The sequence below is a fragment of the Balaenoptera physalus genome (assembly GCF_965194825.1).
Source record: "Balaenoptera physalus genome assembly, chromosome: 12".
Lineage (NCBI taxonomy): Eukaryota > Metazoa > Chordata > Mammalia > Artiodactyla > Balaenopteridae > Balaenoptera > Balaenoptera physalus.
Window position 1 is genome coordinate 90,661,003 of NC_138897.1, and position 22,076 is coordinate 90,683,078.

Sequence of the window (22,076 nt, forward strand, 5' to 3'; positions counted from 1 at the left end):
GACATCCAAGTTGAGGTGTGAAGCAGGATGTGTAAGTCTGGAGCTCAGGGGAGAACTCAAGGGGTTCTTCCAGAAATATTTATTGAGCATTTACTGTATTCTATAGCAGTAATCAACATAGTCAAGGTCTGTGCCTCACAGACCTTACATCCTAGTCAGGAAGATTTACGTTAAACAAGATCAATGAGAAAATATACAGTATGTTAGATAGTGACAGGAGTTCAGGAGAAAGATGAAGCTGGGAAGGGGGTTAGGAAATGTTGGCAGGTGGTAAAAGTAGGGCTTTTGAAATTTTGGATGGGGTGGCCAGGAAGACCTCAATGTTGTCTTTTGCTGGGACTATTGCAGTTGGCTTCTGATAGATTTCCCAGCTTCTACTTTTGCCCCTACACTATATTCTCCACGTGCCAACCAGAGAGATCCTTTGGAAAACGGGAGCCACTGACATGGTGTCAAGCCAAGGGACTGGATGAAACAACCAAGGGAGAGAATATAGAAGGAGGAAAATGAGATGGGAGGGAAACTAGGGGGCAGGATGATAGGGGGCCAATTTATTATTTTTGAAAATTGGGCAAATAAAGGGAAGCCTCTAACCATTTATTCTGCCTCCTCTATATGAACTGGATAATCAAATAGTAGATAAGAGAAGTGTCTCTTTATAAAAGCATTTCAGCTATTAAAAAAAGAAAGTTTAGAATGAGACTATTTCAGTAGTGCAGCTCTCAGTGTGTTGAAGGATCTAGGTATTGAACATCAATGGATGCTAAAATCAAAAAAAAAGAAAAAAGAGAGAGGACTTCCTTGGCGGTCCAGTGGTTAGGACTCTGCACTTCCACTGCAGGGCGAACAGGTTCGATCCCTGGTTGGGGAACTAAGATCCTGCATGCCTCGTTGGATGGCCAAAAAAACCCCCAAAACCAAAAAAACAACCCCCCCCAAAAGAGAGAAAAACCAAACATTATTTGTCTCCTGATAGAAGAAACACCAATAGTCTTGGCAAAGGGATTCTGAGCCCGTCTCTGGACCCAGCTGCCAATTTGCAGGAAAAGACAAGAGGAGCTTGTAGAGTTCCACCATGAGTGTGCAGTCAGCAAAATCCAGGCTGGGGAACTCAAAACATTCTGGGTTCTTCGATAAATTGGAAGTACATGTAGATTAAAAGAGTCTTAAAACACATATCAAATTTTAAGAAAAACGGGCAAAAGTAAAAATCAAAACCCAACCCAATCAACCAACCCACCAAACGAACAAAGAAGCCAACCAACCTGTGGGCATTTGTACATCACTTTCTATGTGGGGGTAAGTTATGTAATTGTATTCAAGTGATTTCATAAATTCATGCTTCTGTCAACTCAATTTCCCAAAGACCGCGTGCTCAGTATCTTCTTTATTTTAACCTTCACACAAACTTGGAGCTCAGCTGATGGGTTAACACACAGTTCTCGCTTCCCTGTGCCGTAGTTTCTAACTCAGCTGCCCTGTGGCTGGTGGCAGCTAAAGAAATACAGTATTATCTTCTGGCTAGTCACCTCAGGCTTGGTTCAAACTCCTTACCCTTGGGCCATTCTCCGTCAAATATAATTTCTCTTTCTTTAGATCTGTGCTCTGGGCTGGAGAAGTTCACTTTGTCACTGTATTGTTACTTTCTATTATAGTGTATTCAAAGCCAGAGGCAACTTGAGTGCATGAATTATTGAACATGACGTGTGATTTGCTTCTTTTTTTTAAAATTTTTATTAGAGTATAGTTGATTTACAATGTTGCGTTAGTCTGCTGTACAGCAAAGTGACTCGGTTATACATATACATGTATCCACTCTTTTAGATTCTTTTCTCATATAGGTCATTACAGAGTATTGAGAAGAGTTCCCTGTGCTATACAGTAGGTCCTTATTATCTATTTTTTATAGAGTAGTGTGTATATGTCAATCCCAATCTCCCAATTTATCCCTCCTCCCTCTGCTTTCTCCCCTGGTAACCATAAGTTTGTTTTCTACATCGATGACTCTATTTCTGTTTTGTAAATAAGTTCATTTGTACTCAGCCATAAAAAAGAACGAAATAATGCCATTTGCAGCAACATGGATGGACCGAGGAATTGTCATACTGAGTGAAGTAAGTCAGACAGAGAAAGACAAATACCATATGATATCGCTTATATGTGGAATCTAAAAAAATGGTACAAATGATTTGATTCTTAAACTTGGCTTTTCAGGTTTTCTTGCCAGCCTTGTCCTTCAGTCAGCACAAGGATGCGAGCCTGGGATTCACATCTGGAGAAGTCTTGGACTCTTTTGAGTACGACATAGACCTACCTAGCATGCCCGGGGAAGCAATAGAATATCACAGCATTCAATTAATACGGGATGAATTTTTAATGAACATCCAGAAATTTGCAAGTAATATTCAAAGAACAATGCAGCAACTTGAAGGTAAGGCTTTATTTTTCTCCTCCTTAGTTAAGCAGGATGCGTTTACTTTAAGAAGAATTTAAGAGTTCAGGAGGTTTTTTTTTTGTTTTAATTTATGATCGCTCTTGTTTACCTGCTCGTGATATGAAAGACACCAAGCTGGACATTGTAAGAAACACAAAGAGGAATGAAGAAGGACGAATCCTTGTCCTCAAGGATCTTATAATCTAGTGCCCAAAGAACTATGGCAGAATAAGGAGCTTGAGAGAGATATTAGAGTCTTTAGGGCTTGGAAGAGTGAGACCATATTGGAGAAGTGGTGGGGGAATCAAAGAGAACTTCCTGAAGGAGGCAGCATTTGACCTCATCTGAAAGGATGAGCAAGGCGTTGGTAGGTGGAGTTGGGGAGCAAGGGCATTTCGGGCAGGGAGAATGATGGACCTTTGGCAGTTCTCTTTCCATTCATTTTGCAAAGTACTCTATGAGATTCAGTTTGCTAAGCATTCTGTATTTTCAGTCTGAAGACCTAGCCTTTCAGTATGAAAAATTCTCTTGATAATTTCCTCCACTATTTGTCTCTGTTTTCTCTTGTTAATATTCCTGTTGGATATGTGCTGTTGATTCTGTTTCCTATCTTTTCACTTGCATTTTCCATCTCTTTGTCTGTGTATTCTACTTTCCTGAAGAGTTTCTCAACTTTTACCTTCACAACTTTTTTTTTTTTAATTTTATTTATTTATTTATTTATTTATTTATTAATGGCTGTGTTGGGTCTTCGTTTCTGTGCGAGGGCTTTCTCTAGTTGTGGCAAGCGAGGGCCACTCTTCGTCGTGGTGTGCGGGCCTCTCACTATCGTGGCCTCTCTTGTTGCGGAGCACAGGCTCCAGATGTGCAGGCTCAGCAATTGTGGCTCATGGGCCTAGTCGCTCCGCGGCATGTGGGATCTTCCCAGACCAGGGCTTGAACCCGTGTCACCTGCATTGGCAGGCAGATTCTCAACCACTGTGCCACCAGGGAAGCCCTACCTTAACAACTTTTTTTTTTTTTAAAGAAATTCACGTTCTTTTATTTATTTATTTATTTATGACTGTGTTGAGTCTTCGTTTCTGTGCGAGGGCTCTCTCTAGTTGCGGCAAGTGGGGACCACTCTTCATCGCGGTGCACGGGCCTCTCACCATCGCGGCCTCTCTTGTTGCAGAGCACAGGCTCCAGATGCGCAGGCTCAGTAATTGTGGCTCACGGGCTCAATTGCTCCGTGGCATGTGGGATCTTCCCAGACCAGGGCTCGAACCCGTGTCCCCTGCATTGGCAGGCAGATTCTCAACCACTGCGCCACCAGGGAAGCCCCCTTCACAACTTTTGATTAGACTTTTCACATCAGCTATCATCTTTTTAATTTTTAAGACCTCTTATTTTGTGATTGTACCTTTTCCATAGCATTCTGTTCTTGTTTGATGGATGCCATGTTGTCTCAAATCTCTGAGACTAATAATAGTTGGGATTAAAACATTTTTTTTTTGTCTGTTCTTTACATTGTCTCAATTTCCTCTGAAGTCATTGTTTCTGATTTATTCTTGGACTGTCTGTTTCATGCTGGAGGCTTTCTCGAATATCTGTTGAGCTCTGGTTGTTTGTTCAATTTTTAATTTAATTTAATTTTATTTTATTTGGCTGCATTGGGTCTTAGTTGCAACATGCAGGATCTCCATCGCGGCACACAGGATCTTTCATTGTGGTGTGTGGGCTCTCTAGTTGTGGTACACAGGCTCCAGAGCATGCGGGCTCAGTAGTTGCGGCATGTGGGTTCTCTAGTTGTGGCACACGGGCTGTGTAGGGCGCAGGCTCAGTAGTTGCGGTGCATGGGCTTAGTTGTCCCATGGCATGTGGGATCTTAGTTCCCTGACCAGGGATCAAACCTGCGTCGGAAGGCAGATTCTTACCCACTGGACCACCAAGGAAGTCCCTGTTTGTTCAATTTTTAAATTGACATCACTGAGGTTGTAAACTCAGGTCCGTCTTAAATAGCTAAATCATTTTGATCGCGCTTAACACTGGAGCAATGATCTAATTATCTAAAGTGTTTTAGTACATTCTAATGAAAGAGAATGAGATATAGAAATATTAGGACAGGGAAGTACCAGGCCATATACTGATGTCTGGAGAGAAGAGCCAGCTGATTAACTTGAACATCATTGTCTGTAATCATTTTCCCCAAACTAGTGGCTGACTGACCATTTTTATTCTACTAGGTGAGATCAAGTTAGAAATGCCAAGCATCAGTGTAGAGGGAGAGGTGTCTGACCTGGCAGCTGACCCAGAAACCGTGGAAATTTTGGAGCAATGTGTGATAAACTGGTTGAATCAGATATCAGTAGCTCTTGAGGGCCAGATGAAAAAGACGCCTCAGGTAATGTGTGCAATGCTTTTGAAGATCCCTGATCTAGTTCATGCTTGCGGTCCTGAGAAAGAGCCAGGAGTCTGGGGATCTGAGCGATCTAGCCTCTTTTCTTACTGTTTTGTGACCTCCTTAAAAATATCAAAGTAAACATACCCAAGATATCATTCTTGGGCTTTCTGAGGTTAGTGTGCTAATAGATGACTCTCTGTTATTGATAAAGATAATACTGTGTATGGGTCAGGATGTTTGGGCTAAAAATAAAAAAAAAAAACCAACCAGGAAACCCAACTCAGCTGGCTTAAATAAGACAGAGGATTTGTTGGCTCACATAACTGAAAAGTCTAGAGGCAGTTCTGGATTCAGGTATGGTTTGATCAAGACTCTGGCACTCTAGCTGTGTTGCTCTGTTAATTTCTTGGTTCCAAACTCCTCTCTGAGGGGGCTTCCTCCTCAGGCTGGTTTCCTTCACGGTGGCAACCGGTAATAGTTTCTGACCCCACATCCACATACCACCTTGTCCAGAGAAAGATGGAGTGTCTATCATTCCCGACTGGAGTCCTGAGATTCACTCTGATTGGATCATCCTAGGTCACGTGCCCACCCCCGAAGTCCTTGTATGGATTAGCCCCTAACTAGAGCGTTTGGGAGGAGAGGCATGGATGCTGGAGGAACAGCCACAAGTGTGGACTCCCCGCTAATGATGATGCTGTTTGTGTGCTCCTATCATCTCTCAGGGAAATGGTCCTCTGGCCGAAATTGAATTCTGGCGAGAAAGAAATGCCACGCTAAGTGCACTCCATGAACAAACAAAGCTTCCAGTAGTCAGAAAAGTCTTGGATGTGATCAGGGAATCCGATTCTATGCTTGTGGCCAACCTGCAGCCCGTCTTAACTGAATTGTTCAAGTTCCACATGGAGGCCTCAGACAATGTGCGGTTTCTTTCCACGGTGGAACGTCATTTCAAAGTACGCCGGGTGCACTGCACTTTGGAAAGTCAGCTCTGTAAACTAGATTTCACTTCCTTTTGTTTGTTCAGCATTGTTTAAAAAATTTATTTTATTTTATTTATTTATTTTTGGTTGCATTGGGTCTTTGTTGCTGCACGTGGGCTTTCTCTAGTTGCGACGAGTGGGGGCTACTCTTCATCGCGGTGCATGGGCTTCTCACTGTGGTGGTTTCTCTTGTTGCAGAGCATGGGCTCTAGGCACGCCGGCTCAGTAGTTGTGGCACGCGGGCTCTAGAGCGCGGGCTCAGTAGTTGTGGCGCACGGGCTTAGTTGATCCGCGGCACGTGGGATCTTCCCGGACCAGGGCTCAAACCCGTGTTCCCTGCATTGGCAGGCAGACTCTTAACCACTGCACCACCAGGGAAGTCCGTTTGTTCAGCATTTTAAAAATTGTAGTAAAATATATATAACGTGATATTTATTATTCAAACATTTGTAAGAGTTCAGTAGCATTAAATACCTACCCATTGCTGGGTACCCCTCATCACTATCTATATGCACTTTTTCACCGTCCCCAACATAAACTCAGCATCCCTTTAAACAACTCCGACCTCTGCCAGCCCTTGGTAACCTCTTTTCTAATTTCTGTCTCTCTGAATTTGCCTATTCTAGGTATTTCATAGAAATGGAATCATACCCTCTTTGCCGTTCTGTGTCTGGTTTATTTCACTCAGCATAATGTTTTCAAGATTCATCCATGCTGTAGTTATATGTCAGAATCCCATTGCTTTTTAAGACTCAATAACATTCCATTGTATGTATACACCACATTTTGTTTATCCATTCTTCTGTTGATGGACATTTGGGTTATTTCCACCTTTTGGCTATTGTGAATAATGCTGCTATGAATATGGGTATACAAATATTTGTTTGAGTCTGTGCTTTCAATTCGTTTGGGCATATACCCAAGAGTAGAATTGCTGGGACATCTGATAATTCTATGTTTAACTGTCTGATAATTCTATGTTTAACTGTCTATGAAGATTCTATGTTTAACTCTTTTCCTCAGTGACTGCACCATTTTACATTCCCACCAGCAGTGCACAAGTGTAATTTCCTTTTTCGGGATTCCCCTCCCCTCTGATTTATCATGCACAGTACTGTATTCCAAGGCCAGGAGTCGTTACTCTTGTCCCAATAATGAGACCAGTAAAAGTCCTGTTTGTGTTGCTGAGGGGTTAATATGTGTGTGGTGAAGCGCTGTAGAGGTATAGGCCTAGGTCCTGAGTATCCCACATCTGCATACGTGACCTCTCTGGGCCTGTTTCTTTCTCTGGAAAACTGGGATCATGAGAGAACCTACCTCAAATGGTTGCTGGAAGGTTCAAATGAACTTATGACTGCAAAGCACTTAGCACGTCAAGAGTAATATCGGGGAAGCAACTGTCCACCAACTGTATTAGTGGTCCACGGATACGGATCTATATGGTCCTGTATAAGTGGTACAACAGGTTATCAAATCCAAGGGCTTGAGGTCCAAGTGGAATCTGCCATGGAGTTGATGTTAGTGGCAACATCATTTCCTTCTCTGAGGTTTATTTATCGTCTCTGCAAAATGAGTGGCTTGCAAAGATCAGTGAGAGTCAAGCTTACATCACTCATGCATCACTTTTGTAATTTTTGCCATCCCTTTGTGCATCTGAAGCTTACTTTTCTGTAAGTTGACTTTTTAAAAAATATTTATTTTATTTATTTACTTACTTTGGCTGTGCCAGGTCTTAGTTGTGGCGTGAGAACTCTTAGTAGTGGCATGTATGTGGGATCTAGTTCCCCGACCAGGGATTGAACCCGGGCCCCCTGCATTGGGAGCATGGACTCTCACCCACTGGACCACCAGGGAAGTCCCTCTTTAAGTTGACTTTAAATTTGTACGTGTGTGTGTGTGTGTGTGTGTGTGTGTGTAATTTAGCCTCAAACAATCATACCTGTGCAGTCATGGGTTTGATATACCAGTCGTTTCTAATATGCAGTAAAATAAGTATATATATATATATTTATTTATTAAAAATTTTTTTTCTTGTGTCATTTGACTTTTGATATGGTTTGTGGTACTTAAAAATTTTTTTTAAAAAATTAATTAATAATTAATTTTATTTTTGGCTGCATTGGGTCTTCTCTAGTTGCGGTGAGCCGGGGCTACTCTTTGCTGCAGTGCACAGGCCTCTCATTACGGTGGCTTCTCTTGTTGTGGAGCACGGGCTCTAGGCGTGCAGGCTTCAGTAGTTGTGGCACGCAGGCTCAGTAGTTGTGGCTCACGGGCTCTAGAGCACAAGCTCAGTAGTTGCGGCGCACAGGCCCAGTTGCTCCGAGGCATGTGGGATCTTCCCGGACCAGGGATTGAACCCGCGTTCCCTGCATTGGCAGGCGGATTCCTAACCACTGTGCCACCAGGGAAGTCCCTATATTTTTTAAAAGTTTTGAGTGCTGTCAAAATCATGTCCCTTCCTGCTGGGGGACACATACCCTGGAAAACACTGGCACCTCTAGGTCATCTCTAGAATGCCAGCTTTGATTCATTCAGTGGCACTCTTGCCACTAAATATAGTATAATTATATATGTATATAATATGTATACACACACCACACTTCATATACACGTCTGCAAATTGCTTTATTAACTTAAATTGTAAATCTTATCTTTCCATGTCAGCACCTACAGACCTATTTCAAACTTCTTTTGTTTGTTAAACATTTTCTCCCATAATGAGGACTTTTTTAAAATTAAGAAGAATGTCCTACACTGTTGGTGGGAATGTAAGTTGGTGCAACCATTGTGGAAAACAGTATGGAGGTTCCTCAGAAAACTAAAAATAGAGCTACCATATTATCCAGCAATCCCACTCCTGGGCATATATCCAGACAAAACTATAATTCAAAAAGATACATGCACCCCTATGTTCATAGCAGCACTATTCACAACAGCCAAGACATGGAAACAGCCAAAGTGTCCATCGACAGATGAATGGCTAAAGAAGATGTGGTACATATACACAATGGAGTCCTACTCAGCCATAAAAAGGAATGAAATAATGCCGTTTGCAGCAACATGGATGCAACTAGAGATCATCAAACTAAGTGAAGTAAATCAGAAAGAGAAAGACAAATGCCACATGATATCACTTATATGTGGAATCTAAAATATGACACAAATGAACTTATCTATGAAACAGAAACAAAATCAGGGACATAGAGAACAGACTGGTGGTTGCCAAGGGGGAGAGGGTAAGAGTGGGAGTTTGGGATTAGCAGATGCAAACTGTATATATACAGAATGGATAAACAACAAGGTCCTACTGTATAGCACAGGGAACGATATTCAATATCCTGTGATAAACCAGAATGGAAAAGAATATGAAAAAGAATGCAAAAAAAATTTTTTTTAAGTTGAGAGACCTTAAACAGATGCCCATTTTTCCTGAAAGTACTAAAATCCAGAAATACACTTACATTTAATTAAAATACCTTTTAAATACAAAAAAAAAAAAAAAAGAAAGAAAGAAAAAAGAAGAGGGACATTTCCTGCACACTTCTTGCTTTCTTACACTGTTGGCGCCAAGGCGAAGGTGGCTGGCTTTGCTCTCTCTTTTACATGTGCCTCTCCGGTTAGAACATAACGCATGGATCCAGCTTTCACGTTGTCTTGGAAACAATCCCCTCCATGATGAGTGCCCTGAGGATGGTGTGGATCATCTCCCGACACTACAATAAAGACGAGAGGATGATTCCGCTCCTGGAGCGCGTCGCCTGGGAAATCGCGGAGAGAGTCTGCAAAGTGGTGAATCTTCGGACTTTGTTCAGGTAAGAAGTAAAGGCACTGTGTTTTTCTTAAGATCTTAAACAGCTTTAGCAAAACATAATTCACACACCGTACAAGTCACCTGTTTAAAAAAAGTACAATTTAATGCTTTTAGTATATTCACAGAGATGTGCATCCATGGCCATCAATGATTTTAGAATATTTTCTTCATCCCAGAAAGAAATCTTGTCCCCTTTAGCTTCACTTCCACCCTCCGCAACCCCCCAGCCCTCGGCAACCACTGATCTACTCTCTGTCTCTGTGGATTGGCCTCTTCTGAACATTCATGCACGTGGAATCATACAACACGGGGTCTTTTATGACTGGCTCCTCCCACTCAGCATCATGTTTTCAAGGTTCATTCATGGTGTAGTTTGCATCGGTGTTTCATTCCTTTTTATGGCCAAATAATACTCCACGGTGTGGATTACTCAGGACCGTCCTCCTTGGTTATCCTTGGAGAGACCGAGGCGGGTCGTCCAAGGGAACCTCACTCCTGGACCCCAGACCCCCTCAGCTGGAACAGCCTCTGAGGATCAAATGTGGAAGGAGACACATCATTTTTTTACTTTCTTTTTTTTTCCTGGCTGGGCTGCTCGACATGCAGGATCTTAGTTCCCCATCCAGCGAACGAACCCGTGCCCCCTACAGTGGAAGCGTGGAGTCCTAACCACTGGACCTCCAGGGAATTCCCTTTTTTTTTTTTTTTAACTTTCTTAAAAAACAATCTATATAAGTGAAATAGGTACCAAAATCTCAGCATTATCATTTTACTCCGCTCTTGCTTCTGGCTTAGGACCCAAGGCCACCTGCTCCCCTTCCAGCTCAAACAGAAAGCTTACCAGGCTTTGCACATTGCAGGTTGGGGGCAGCTGCATCAAAGGTCAGCCTGGGCCGCGGCTTGGAATCCTGCCCGCAGCCCCACCAATCACATCCCTGCTGGTTTCATCAGAACAGCAGCTCACCCGGGAAGGTTTCTGCAGTGAGACCATGACATCAGAGAGGCTCCGCTCCTTGCTTAGAATTGTCCCCTTAGAAGCCTGCTTCCCCCGGGGAGTGGGGAGCGTGGCTCAGACCCTCGTGCCCATCACAGCATCTCTTTGCTTCCCAGAGAAAACCGAGCGAGTGCGCAACACAAAACCTTGGAGGCCAGGAACACCCTCAACATGTGGAAAAAGGCCTATTTCGACATCCGGGCCAAGATCGAGGCTTCAGGGAGAGAGGCTCGGTGGGAGTTTGATCGGAAACGGCTGTTCGAGAGAACGGATTACATGGCCACCGTCTGCCAGGATCTCTACGACGTCCTGCAGGTGAGCGGGGGGCTGGGGGGCATTCTCTTCAATGCATACAAAGGTGGTTAGAGCTGGGATTTGCCCGATGGAAGGCGGTTTGGCTTTTTGACAGTGGGCCTCTCTGTGTCAGGTGGGAGGCAGAGAGGGTCTGGCCGGGAGAAAAGCCTGCAGAGCAGACAGAATGTACCGGAATGTCCCAGAGCACACCTGACCTTTGCAGCTCTCCCTTGAATTTTGTGACAGCCCTCCTTCTCCCCTTGCTTTTGGTTTCCTTTCCTTTTCTTTTCTGGCTGCACTGAGAGGCTTGCGGGGTCTTAGTTCCCCGACAAGAGATTGAACCATGGGCCCACAGCAGTGAAAGTGCCGAGTCCTAACCACTGGACTGCCAGGCAATTCCCTTGGATTTCTTTATCTTTTAATTTAAAAAAAATTGAAATATAGTTGATGTACAACGTTGTATAAGTTACAGGTGTACAGTATAGTGATTCACAGTTTTTTTTTTTTTTAATTTATTTATTTAGTTTTGACTGTGTTGGGTCTTCGTTTCTGTGCAAGGGCTTTCTCTAGTTGTGGCAAGCGGGGACCACTCTTCATCGCGGTGCGCGGGCCTCTCACTGTCGCGGCCTCTCTTGTTGCGGAGCACAGGCTCCAGATGCGCAGGCTCAGTAGTTGTGGCTCACGGGCCCAGTCGCTCCGTGGCAAGTGGGATCTTCCTGGACCAGGGCTCGAACCCGTGTCCCCTGCATTAGCAGGCAGATTCTCAACCACTGCGCCACCAGGGAAGCCCTGATTCACAGTTTTTAAAGGTTATACTCCATTTATAACTATGAAATATTGGCTATATTCCCCATGTTGTACAATATATCCTGTAGCTTATTTTAAACCTAACAGTTTGTACCTCTGACTCCCCACCTCTATATTGCCGCTCCCCACCTCTAGTAACAGCTAATTTGTTCTCTGTGAGTCTGTTTCTTTTTTGTTATATAGCCACTAGTTTGTCGTATTTTTTAGGCTCCACATGTAAATGATTATCATGTAGTATTTGTCTTTCTCTGTCTGATTTCATTTAGCAGAATACCCTCCAAGTCCATCCATGTGGCTGCAAATGGCAAAATTTCATTCTTTTTTATGGCTGAGTAATACTCCATTGTATATATGTACCACATCTTCTTTATCCACTCCTCTGTCGATGGACATTTAGGTTGCTTCCATGTCTTGGTTTTCTTTTGACTCTGGCCACGCCTTCTCAGTGTCTTTTGCAAAATCTTCCCCCTCTGTCTTTCCATTAAATGTTGGAATTCCTCAAAGGCGGTCTGAGACCTTCTCTCCCCTGAAGCCGCGTCATCCCTGCCATCGCCACAGTGACTACCCATCTATCTGCCGGTGCTTCCTGTTTATCTGAGCCCACTGTCTTTTCAATGAATGTACGCAAGGCTTAGTGGCTGATGGGTTGAATTAGCCAGCCCTTGTCTCATGAAGGTCCATCCATTCACTTATTCTCTAAATATTTATCAAGCACTCACAACATGCCAGGCACTTGTCCTTGCTGCTAGAGAAATAATGATGAGCAAAGACCAGGGCCGGCTGTGTGACCGCAGTGCCCAGTGCAAACAGAAATATTGACTCCTTATTCAATAAGCAGGAAAAAATGCTGTTAAAAGTCTTAAAATATAAAACCTTTTCCTTCTGACATGTCTCGCCTTGGCATGGCCTTGTTTGTTGGCTTGTTACGACTGTAGCAAAGTAAAGAAAGTAAAAGAAAATTAAACATTTAAATTATTTGCATGAACTTTATGGTTCTTCTTTATATTGTGCAGTGTCAGCTTAACATGCAAAGAGAAGGGCATTTGTCTGGTGTGTGAAATCACTGAAGTGACACAGTTTGTATTTTGCAGCTCTTTCTTTTTTTAAAAATAAATAATTTATTTATTTATTTTTGGCTGCGTTGTGTCTTCGTTGTGGTGTGCGGGCTTCTCATTGCGGTGGCTTCTCTTGTTGCAGAGCATGGGCTCCAGGCATGCGGGCTTCAGTAGTTGTGGCTCGAGGGCTCTAGAGCGCAGGCTCAGTAGTTGTGGCGCACGGGCTTAGTTGCTCCGCGGCATGTGGGATCTTCCCGGACAAGGGCTCAAACCCACTGGCAGGCAGATTCTTAACCACTGCGCCACCAGGGAAGTCCCTATTTCGCAGCTCTTAAGTGCAGATGTAAACGCTTCACATGACTAACTTGGCTGGTTTCATTTCACTTCTTGATGTGTGCAGTTCTACCAGCGTTCCTTGCTTCAGCTCACTGATGGGGAAGGAAGGCTGAGAGGAAAAGGAGTTGTGGGTTTTCCTATCTCCATCATTCCTTCTGTGTCATCATTTTCAGCGTGAATAGTTGGCCGATACGGTGAAGTACAGGGGTGAGAAGCAATATGGTAGGTAGGGTTCCTTGGTCGGGTATGTTTCTTAGCCTTTTTTTCTGCGTTGGAAGCGAGCTCTGTTCTGCAAGGAGAAGGTGGCCTCTCTGAGCTGTTGGTGTCCTCCTTTACTCACCGTAGCTGCCGCACGCTGAGCGGTACTGGCGCTGAGTCTCCCTGAGCTCTCGTGCATCATGGCTCCACCGGGATTCTCTGCTCATGGGACCTCACACGCTGCGTGTCAGTGGGGTGTTGTAAACAGCACACACGCAGATTTTGCTTATCGCCTCTGCTCACACGTGTGCCCGATTGTCCCCCGAGACTTCATTTACAAAACACAAGTTCAGAGATAAAATGATTGAGAATTTCAAGATGGTAATAGCAGAGCCTTAAACCCAGCACGGGACCCTCTGGAGCCTGGGGCCCTGTGCGCCTGCCCGGGTCCCACACCTATGAAGCCAGCCCCGTCTGTACATAGTCTATGGCTCATGGAGCTTACAGTCCAGTAGAAGAGAAACATGGTAGACAATAATTGCACAGATGCATAGCTACAGCTGAGGTGAGTGCTAGGAAAGAAGACTAGAGGGGGCTGTGGAAGTGTGCACAGGGGCCTGGCCTGTTCTAAAGGGTCGGACTTGATGAAGGCATATTTAATAATGAGTAGTAGGTACCTGGCATTTCACACTGCAGGTGCAAAGGCCCTGAGACAGAAAGGAACGTGGGACTGAAAGAGGCCTGGGGTGGCTGCGAGGTGGCAGGGGGAGAGCAGTATGGGAGGACATGGAGGGAGTAGGTAGGGGCTTGAGCATGCAGACTTTGTAAGCTGTGTCAGGGCATCTGGAACGGGTCCTTCGTGCAGTGGGCATAGGACCAAAGGGATTAGGCTTTGGTGCTCCAAAGGGAGGAGGTTACCTGTGTGACCAGATTCTTGCCCGCAGGTAAACCTAGATATGCAACCCGTTGGTCATTAGAGCAATCGTGAGAAAACCAAGTGGTCACCTCCTCGTGTTTTGTTTGATCGGACAGGTCCTGGAGGAATTCTACAACATATTTGGTTCAGAGCTAAAAGCAGTGACTGGGGATCCCAAGCGCATCGACGATGTGCTGTGCCGGGTGGACAGCCTGGTCACCCCCATGGAAAGCCTGACCTTCGACCCCTTCAGCATCAAGTGCTCCCAGTACTGGAAATACGTGATGGACGACTTCAAGATCGAAGTCCTGGCAAGTAACACATCCTTCGATTCGATTTTGGAAGTGGATACCATGTTTTCTCCATGTTAAATCTGTTGGGTTATTTAGTTATGTTTAGGGTTTTTGTTTTTGTTTTTTAAATCATAAAAAGGGATACCTGCTTTTTGGTGAAAAATGGAAACAATGCAGAAGAGCATAAGGTAACAACGAACATTTCTCAGTGTCCTCTGTCCCCACCCCTACTCCCCAGGTGGAATACGTTTGAAGCGAGCTAGACACCATAGAATGGCTACCAAGGTGGGTTGGAACTGGAGAGGATGTAGAGCGGCCGGGGTGAAGAATGGGACTTAATTTAGTAAGCAGTAGGGAGCCATTGAAGGTTGTTCACCAAGGCAGTGATGTCATCAGACTTATACCGAAGAGGGTTTTTCTGGCTGCAGCGTAGGTGGGTCTGAGCTAGGGAAGGAGAGGAGGTGGGGAGGTGGTATAAGAGCTTGCGGCCCTAGGTGTGGGCGAGTCGGGGCCGGTCAGAGAGAATACGACCTCACTGCCTGCGGCCTGGGCGGGATGGCCCACCACGCCCACCTTTCAGCCTCACGTGCGGAGCACCACCAGGAGCGTCCCCGTTTTATGTTTTAAGTAAGTGTTTCGATAACCCCAGAGCATCTTTCATATTGTCACTGAAAGTGGGATCCCCTGCTCACTGCTCAAAAGCCAATAGACAGGCAAGGTTGGTGGAAAGGAAAGTTTGCTTTATTTTGGCTGCTGGCAGCCAGGGGTGGGGGCGGACTCCTGTCCAAAGGCCGACTCCCCCCGACTGAGGGTCAGTGGGCAAGAGCTTTTATAGACGGAGGAGGGGGCTACGTGCAGAAACAGCACAGTCAGCCCTGACAGGCAGCTTTTTTATTTATTTATTTATTTATTTATATTTTAAAATTTATTTTTATTTTATTTATTTAATTTTATTTTATTTTTGAGTCTTCGTTGCTGCACGCGGGCTTTCTCTCACTGCGGCGAGCGGGGGCTCCTCTTCGTTGTGGTACGCAGGCTTCTCACTGCAGTGGCTTCGCTTGTTGTGGAGCACGGGCCCAAGTGCATGGGCTTCAGTAGTTGTGGCACACGGGCTTAGTTGCTCCGTGGCATGTGGGATCTTCCCGGATCAGGGATCAAACCCATGTCCCCTGCATTGGCAGGTGGATTCTTAACCACTGCGCCACTAGGGAAGTCCCACCATACAACCTTTCTTGTCCAACCCTTCATTTTTCCTGGAGTTAATCATTGCTTTTATTTGCATTTGCTTGGTTAGTTACATATACACTATTAATCTTTCCAACTGCCCTAACATCTTTTTCACACACCTATCGATAGTGAGTTCCATCTGCTGAGACATATCAGTGCTACTATTTTTCCAGAGACCTTTCTTCCAGAGCTTGCTGTCTTCCTGCTCCAGTCTAGATTATTTGCTCCTCAGACCTGTTGTGAAGCAGTTGCCCTAGGACTTCCTATCTTCTCTCATCTGTGTTGGATCCTACTTTCTAGAGTTCGCAGCTTCCTCTTTCCTTGTTTGCTCCTTTGTTTTGCTGGAGCACATTTTTTAGTAGCTTCCTGAGAAAGGTTTCATGGGACATGCATTTTTTTTGAGTATTGCATGTGTGAATTCTGAAATAGTAAGTATAGAATTCAAGGTAGAAAATAACTTTTCTTCAGAAATTTGAAGATGTTCTTTATTGGTTTCTAGTTTCCAGTGTTATTAGAAGTCTGATGTCGCTCTGATTTAATTTTTCTAGAATTAACCTTCCACTCTGCATGGAGTGGGCTGGGGATGGAGATATAGAGTATGTGTACTGAGTGGCCTGGCTGTGTGGGGTGGAGAAGGGATCCTCTGTTTACCCCTCCCCTTCCTGGTGCCTGGTGCCCTCGAATGCTCAGCCTCGCAGAGGTTTCCATGGGACAAACAGGTGCCCCCCGCCTCCCCCACCCATGGCCAGCATTAGGTAGTAATTCCCTGCCTTCTATAAGGTTAGTTACTCTCCTTCCAAAAATTCCTGAACTATCTCCTCTCCCGTTTCTTTGTCTATATGAGTTAATACTTTAAAGATTTCCTTTTCTATCATTTTGAACTAGTGGAGGAGAGAGAGCAGAAAACGAATGCAGCTGGTCCGCCATTTTTTTCTTTTAATATTTATTTATTTAGGTTACGCTGGGTCTTAGTTGCGGCATGGGGGTCTTCACTGCGACATGCGGACTTCTTAGTTGCGGCATGCATGCTTCTTAGTTGTGGCCTGTGAACCCTTAGTTGCGGCATGCAAACTCCTGGTTGTGGCATGCATGCGGGATCCAGTTCCCCGACCAGGGATCGAATCTGGGCACCCTGCATTGGGAGCACAGAGTCTCACCCACTGGACCACCAGGAAGTCCCCAGTCTGCCATTTTTAACTGGATCTCAGCTTCCACCAAAGCACAATGGAAATCCTTCTCAAGGCACTGATTTGGTTTTTTGCTCCTTTCTTGCCATTTTGTTATTTTTGCGGGGTAATTACAGGGTCATAAGGGTTTTTTCTGGGCTTTTTTTTTTGGCAGGTTATTGAGAAAGAAGCAAAAAATTTTATTGACGAATCTTTTAAGACACTTCGATCAGCTGAAGCAGCATTTGACATGCTTTTAAAATTTAAGCATATTCGTTCACGGGAGGCCATTAATCGACAAATGATGATGAAATTTAATGATATTCTTGCACAGTACTGTAAAGAGGTATGGCTGCTGTAGCAGTATAAATACACTTGGCAAAATGTAACAATTGGATCACACCGTTGTCTTTCTCATCTAAGTTCAGAGAAACTGTAATTTTCCCAAAGAAGCCTGTCGTATAACCAAAATGAAGTGGGTTTGTTTATTTAGTGGAGAAATTCAGTAAGAATTTATGAAGTACAATATTGTATGCCTCACATTGTGATGGACCCTGAGTGAGTTAGTCATAGTAATAATCACAGTAAGGACAGTGTAGTAGTCATAGCTACCCATGTGTGAAGGTCAAGGGTGTGTTCACATACACATTCCTGTTGTAAGGACCCTTGTTATACATTGGACCCACCCAGATAATCCAGGATAGTCTCCTTATTTTAAGGTCAGCCGACTGGCAACCTTAACTCCATCTGCTACCTAATTCCTCTTTGTCAGGAATGGATCAGGACCATTAATGGGGCAGGTATTGTTTTGCCTCTGACACCTAATTACTCACGTAAGAGTGTGAAATACTTATTTTAAAATGCAAGCCCAGACCATATGATCCAGCAATCCCATTTTGCGTATATACCCAAAAGAATTGAAAGCAGAGTCTCGAAGAGATATTTGAATATCGATGTTCGTAGCAGCACTATTCACAGCGGCAAAAAGCTGGAAATCACCCAAGGGTCCATTGATAGATGAATGGATAAACAAAATGTGGTCTATCCATACAATGGAATATTATCCAGCTTTAAAAAGGAAGGAAATTCTGCCATATGCTACAGCGTGGATGAACCTTGAGGGCTTTGTGTTCATTGAAATAAGCCAGTCATAAAAAGACAAATACGCTATGATTCTACTTATATGAGGTACCTAGAGCAAAGTCATAGAGACAGAAAGTAGAAAGGTTGTTCCTAGGGGCTGAGGGAGGGAGAAGTGGGGAGTTACTGTGTTTAATGTGTACCCAGAGTTTCAGTTTTACAAGATGAAAGAAGCTGTGGAGACGGATGCACCACAGCATGAATGTAGTTAATTCCACTGAAATGTACACTGAGAAATGGTTAGGATGGTAAATTTTATGTCATGCATGTCGTACCACAATTTAAAAAATATTACATGATAAATAATTATAAAACCTCAGTGGCACGTGCACACACACACACACACACACACACAAACACACACACAATGCAGGCCTGGCCACCAATCATGTCTAGAACAGATTTCAGAATTTCCAATAGGTTGGTCAAATGATCGTACACAGTCTGTAAGTATAAGGCAGTTTGGATCATTGCATGTTTTAAACCAAACAAAAAATTCCTACAGAGTATAGGAAAACGTAGTAAATAATAAGTAGTAAAAGCCCTATTCTGTACCTTAGACTATTTCTTGACGTTCCATGTTCATTTCTTTAAAGATACAAATCTCAGGTTAAATCTTTTCTTGGCTCACAGACTGATGCTTATCACTTACGGAATACGTTTGACTGCTTTGCAGATTGACATCGTTAACAAAATCTTTGTTCAGAACCTTGACAACCCACCGCTGTATAAGAATCACCCGCCCGTAGCAGGTGCAATCTACTGGGAACGGTCCCTGTTCTTCCGGATTAAGCACACCATCCTCAGATTTCAAGAAGTAGAAGGGATCTTGGACAGTGATGGAGGAAGAGAAGTATGTTGCTTCTGCTGGAAATGTCCCCTTTTGTATTTCACGGTTCAATTCTAGATGGGCAGCCTCCCTGGGCCCTGATCCTTCAGTCCAGGCGGCTGCCGGCATGGAGTGGGCTATGCAGAGTTGCCTGCGTGAGAAGCAGCTCAATTTCAAATCCATGTCTGCAATTTAGAAGGTCTTTTCTGTGGCCCCTGGGGACCACATCTCCATACCTACCTATGACATCTTCCAGGTGGTAGTCACATGACTTCCCCCTGACCTTGATCTTCAGCCTCTCCAGAGGGTGACCAGCAACTCTCTGATAATACTCTCCCTCCCCCACCCATGCATTTTTGTCTGTTATATCACAGGGGGTGGGATACCTTTTCTTTAACAGTCCAGAGAGTAAGTATTCTAGGCATTTGAGGGTCGGATGGCCCCTGTTGCAACTACTCAACTCTGCCTTTGTAGCAAGAAAGTGACCATCGATACCACGTAAATGAACAGGTGTGACTGTGTTCCAATAAGACATCACTGTGGACGCTGAAATTTGAATTTCGTATGGTTGTCACGTGTCATGAAGCACTGTTGTTCTTTTTGAGTTCCTTCATTCTTAGCTTCTGGGCTGCACCAAACCCACAGGCTGAGGTTTGTGAGCCCAGTTAATCAGCCTAGATTTCAAGCCCTATCGTGGCAGACAAACCCTCCAACGTTTGTGCAAATCTGCCTGCTTCCTTTTGCAAAATGTGTTAACTGATAATTTTTTTTTTTTAAGAAGAGAGGGGAAAAAATGTTATTTTCAAGGACAAAATGACCATTGCCTGACTTCTTTGGTAGGTAAAGCAAAAATATCTGGAAGTGGGTAGGACAATGAAAGACTATGAAGATAAAAAGTATGAGCGGTGGAAAGAGACGACAGAACAGGTCCTGCCAACTCTCATGAAGAAGAGTCTGCTCACTAAGGTGTGTCTTTCCAGATCCGCGTCCTAGATTCCGGGGCGGCCACGTAAGGTGATGGTGGCTACTATTTCCTTGAGATGTGATGTGTTGACTCTCATGAAGTTGAGAGGTATTTCCAAAATCAAAGGCACAGAAGGGCAGAGGTTGACCCGGGAGAAGAAGAGAGGCAGAAAGGGAATAGATGGAGGAAGCAAAATGTCACCGTCAGGGAACACACTGGGGTTAGGCAGCCCTCCTGACTCCTTGGGCAAGTGGCTTAACTCTGAGCTCCAGTGACCCAGTTTGTAAAATGAGTTGGATTAGACGATCAGAAACATGCAAAGTATTAGCTGAACCGTACGTATATGAAACAGCTGACCGTTGATCATTTTTAACCTACAGAAAAATGTCACTTCCCATGATTCATCCACATCTTTAGCACAGGGTCCGGCATGTAGCAATTGCTCAGTAAATAAACACTAGCTAGGAGGTTCAAGGGAAGACCTGGGCCTGGCGGTTTTCGGTCTTCGGTACTAAAAGGAGTGAAGAGGCCAGGTAGGGCCTGTCAGGAACTGGACAGCTCGTGTCCTATTCCAAAGGGGCAGCTGCTACCCAACTTCTGTCTGTTCTTTGCCATTTATCATCAGCTTTTCCAATTTTTCAAGGGAAACCAGATTTCTGGATTTTTACATTCAGTTGCCCGATTTTCGAACGTGGGCGACTAAATCGAATTCTTTAAAAACTCTGTTCACCAAACAAAATATGAATTCTAGCTAGTTCCGGCCAGCTCCCCAGTCTGTCAGGGAAGCAAGGACCCTCCATTGATCTTTTTCAAATTCACATTTAACTTGGGTTGTGTTGATCTAATTGCTTCTTGGACCGCCCTTCCAACGACGTTTTATAAAAACACCGTCTCTCCCACAGACTTCTGCTGCTGGTGATGACGCCCTGAACTCTGACAGGGGGGCTGGTTTTGCAATCAACTTTTCACCTGCTCTCAGGGAGATTATTAACGAAGCAAAGTACTTGGAACAGCTGGGGTTCCCTGTCCCCGAATTAGCAAGGAATGTTGCCCTCCAGGAAGACAAATTTCTTAGGTAAAATGATTCTTCTCTTAAATCAACAGTAAACATTTTTTGTCTTGGGACCCCTTTGCACTCTTCAAAATTATTGAAAACGCGCCCCCTACCCATGCCAAAGCTTTCATTTTTGTGGATTTTATAACTGCCAATATTTGCCACATTAGAAATAAAAACTAAGAAATGTTTAAAATATGTGTTTATTCATTCATCTAAAAATAACAACGATAAATCTATTTCATGTTAACCTAAATAACATTTTCACTTTTTCATTTTTTAAATTAATTTTTACTGGGGTATAGTTGATTTACAATGTTGTGTTAGTTTCAGGTGTACAGCAAAGTGAATCAGTTCCACATATACATATATCCACTCTTCTTTAGATTCTTTTCCCATGTAGGTCATTACAGAGTATTGAGTAGAGTTCCCTGTAAGTAACATTTTTAAATAAAAAGTAACCAGTATTTTCCAAAAAAGAAAGTTAGTGGGAAGAGTGGCATTCTTTAAAATTTTTAGTCTGGTTAATGGTCTTTTATATCCTATCTGTAAGGTTATTGATCTTTATATGAGCCCCACTGTATTTTTCTCACGTCAGTGACTTTCCTGTAATGTGCAGGTACACGGATGGGACACAGCGTATGTTGGATCATTACCACATGCTCATTGGAACGTTAAATGCGGCAGAGGCTCTCCTCCTTGACGACCATTCCCAGGAATTAGTAAGAGTGTTTAGGTCTGGATATAAGAGGTTAAACTGGAACTCACTAGGTAATATAATTCATCTATCTATTGCCTTTTAGACTTTGGGATGTAAAAAAATCATTCTTTTAGATTGTCTTAGTTGAATTATAATTTTTCTATGTATGTAGATGTGGTTAACAAATACTTTTTCAGCATCAGTAAAGTACACTTTGTGGAACATGGAATCCATCTCAAGGCTTTAGTTGGGGGTGAAGGTGAGGTGGACAGGGTGCCGTTTTGACATTCGACTGACCCAAAGCTTTCTCCTCCAAAAATAAAGTGACTTTTACTTTTTTCCCCTAAAACTGAAATTTTTTTTTAATAAATTTATTTATTTTTGGCTGCGTTGGGTCTTCGTTGCTGCACGCAGGCGTTCTCTAGTTGTGGCGAGCGGGGGCTACTCTTTGCTGCGGTGCGCGGGCTTCTCATTGCAGTGGCTTCTCTTGTT

General features: G+C 43.8%; 1 protein-coding gene across 5 annotated transcripts in view; it reads left to right on the plus strand.

Annotated features, from left to right (window-relative positions):
• The window catches only part of DNAH10 (dynein axonemal heavy chain 10), a 148,206-nt gene that overhangs the window by 14,964 nt on the left and 111,166 nt on the right, over nt 1–22,076 (plus strand). For all 5 annotated transcript variants that reach the window (XM_082418126.1, XM_082418127.1, XM_082418130.1 and 2 more), the window contains 11 exons: nt 2,215–2,431; nt 4,660–4,817; nt 5,543–5,773; nt 9,422–9,612; nt 10,722–10,920; nt 14,328–14,522; nt 17,073–17,243; nt 18,714–18,890; nt 19,707–19,832; nt 20,733–20,905; nt 21,504–21,655. In XM_082418126.1, coding sequence (XP_082274252.1) covers nt 2,215–2,431; nt 4,660–4,817; nt 5,543–5,773; nt 9,422–9,612; nt 10,722–10,920; nt 14,328–14,522; nt 17,073–17,243; nt 18,714–18,890; nt 19,707–19,832; nt 20,733–20,905; nt 21,504–21,655 — 1,990 coding nt within the window. The remainder of the gene's footprint in view (nt 1–2,214; nt 2,432–4,659; nt 4,818–5,542; nt 5,774–9,421; nt 9,613–10,721; nt 10,921–14,327; nt 14,523–17,072; nt 17,244–18,713; nt 18,891–19,706; nt 19,833–20,732; nt 20,906–21,503; nt 21,656–22,076) is intronic.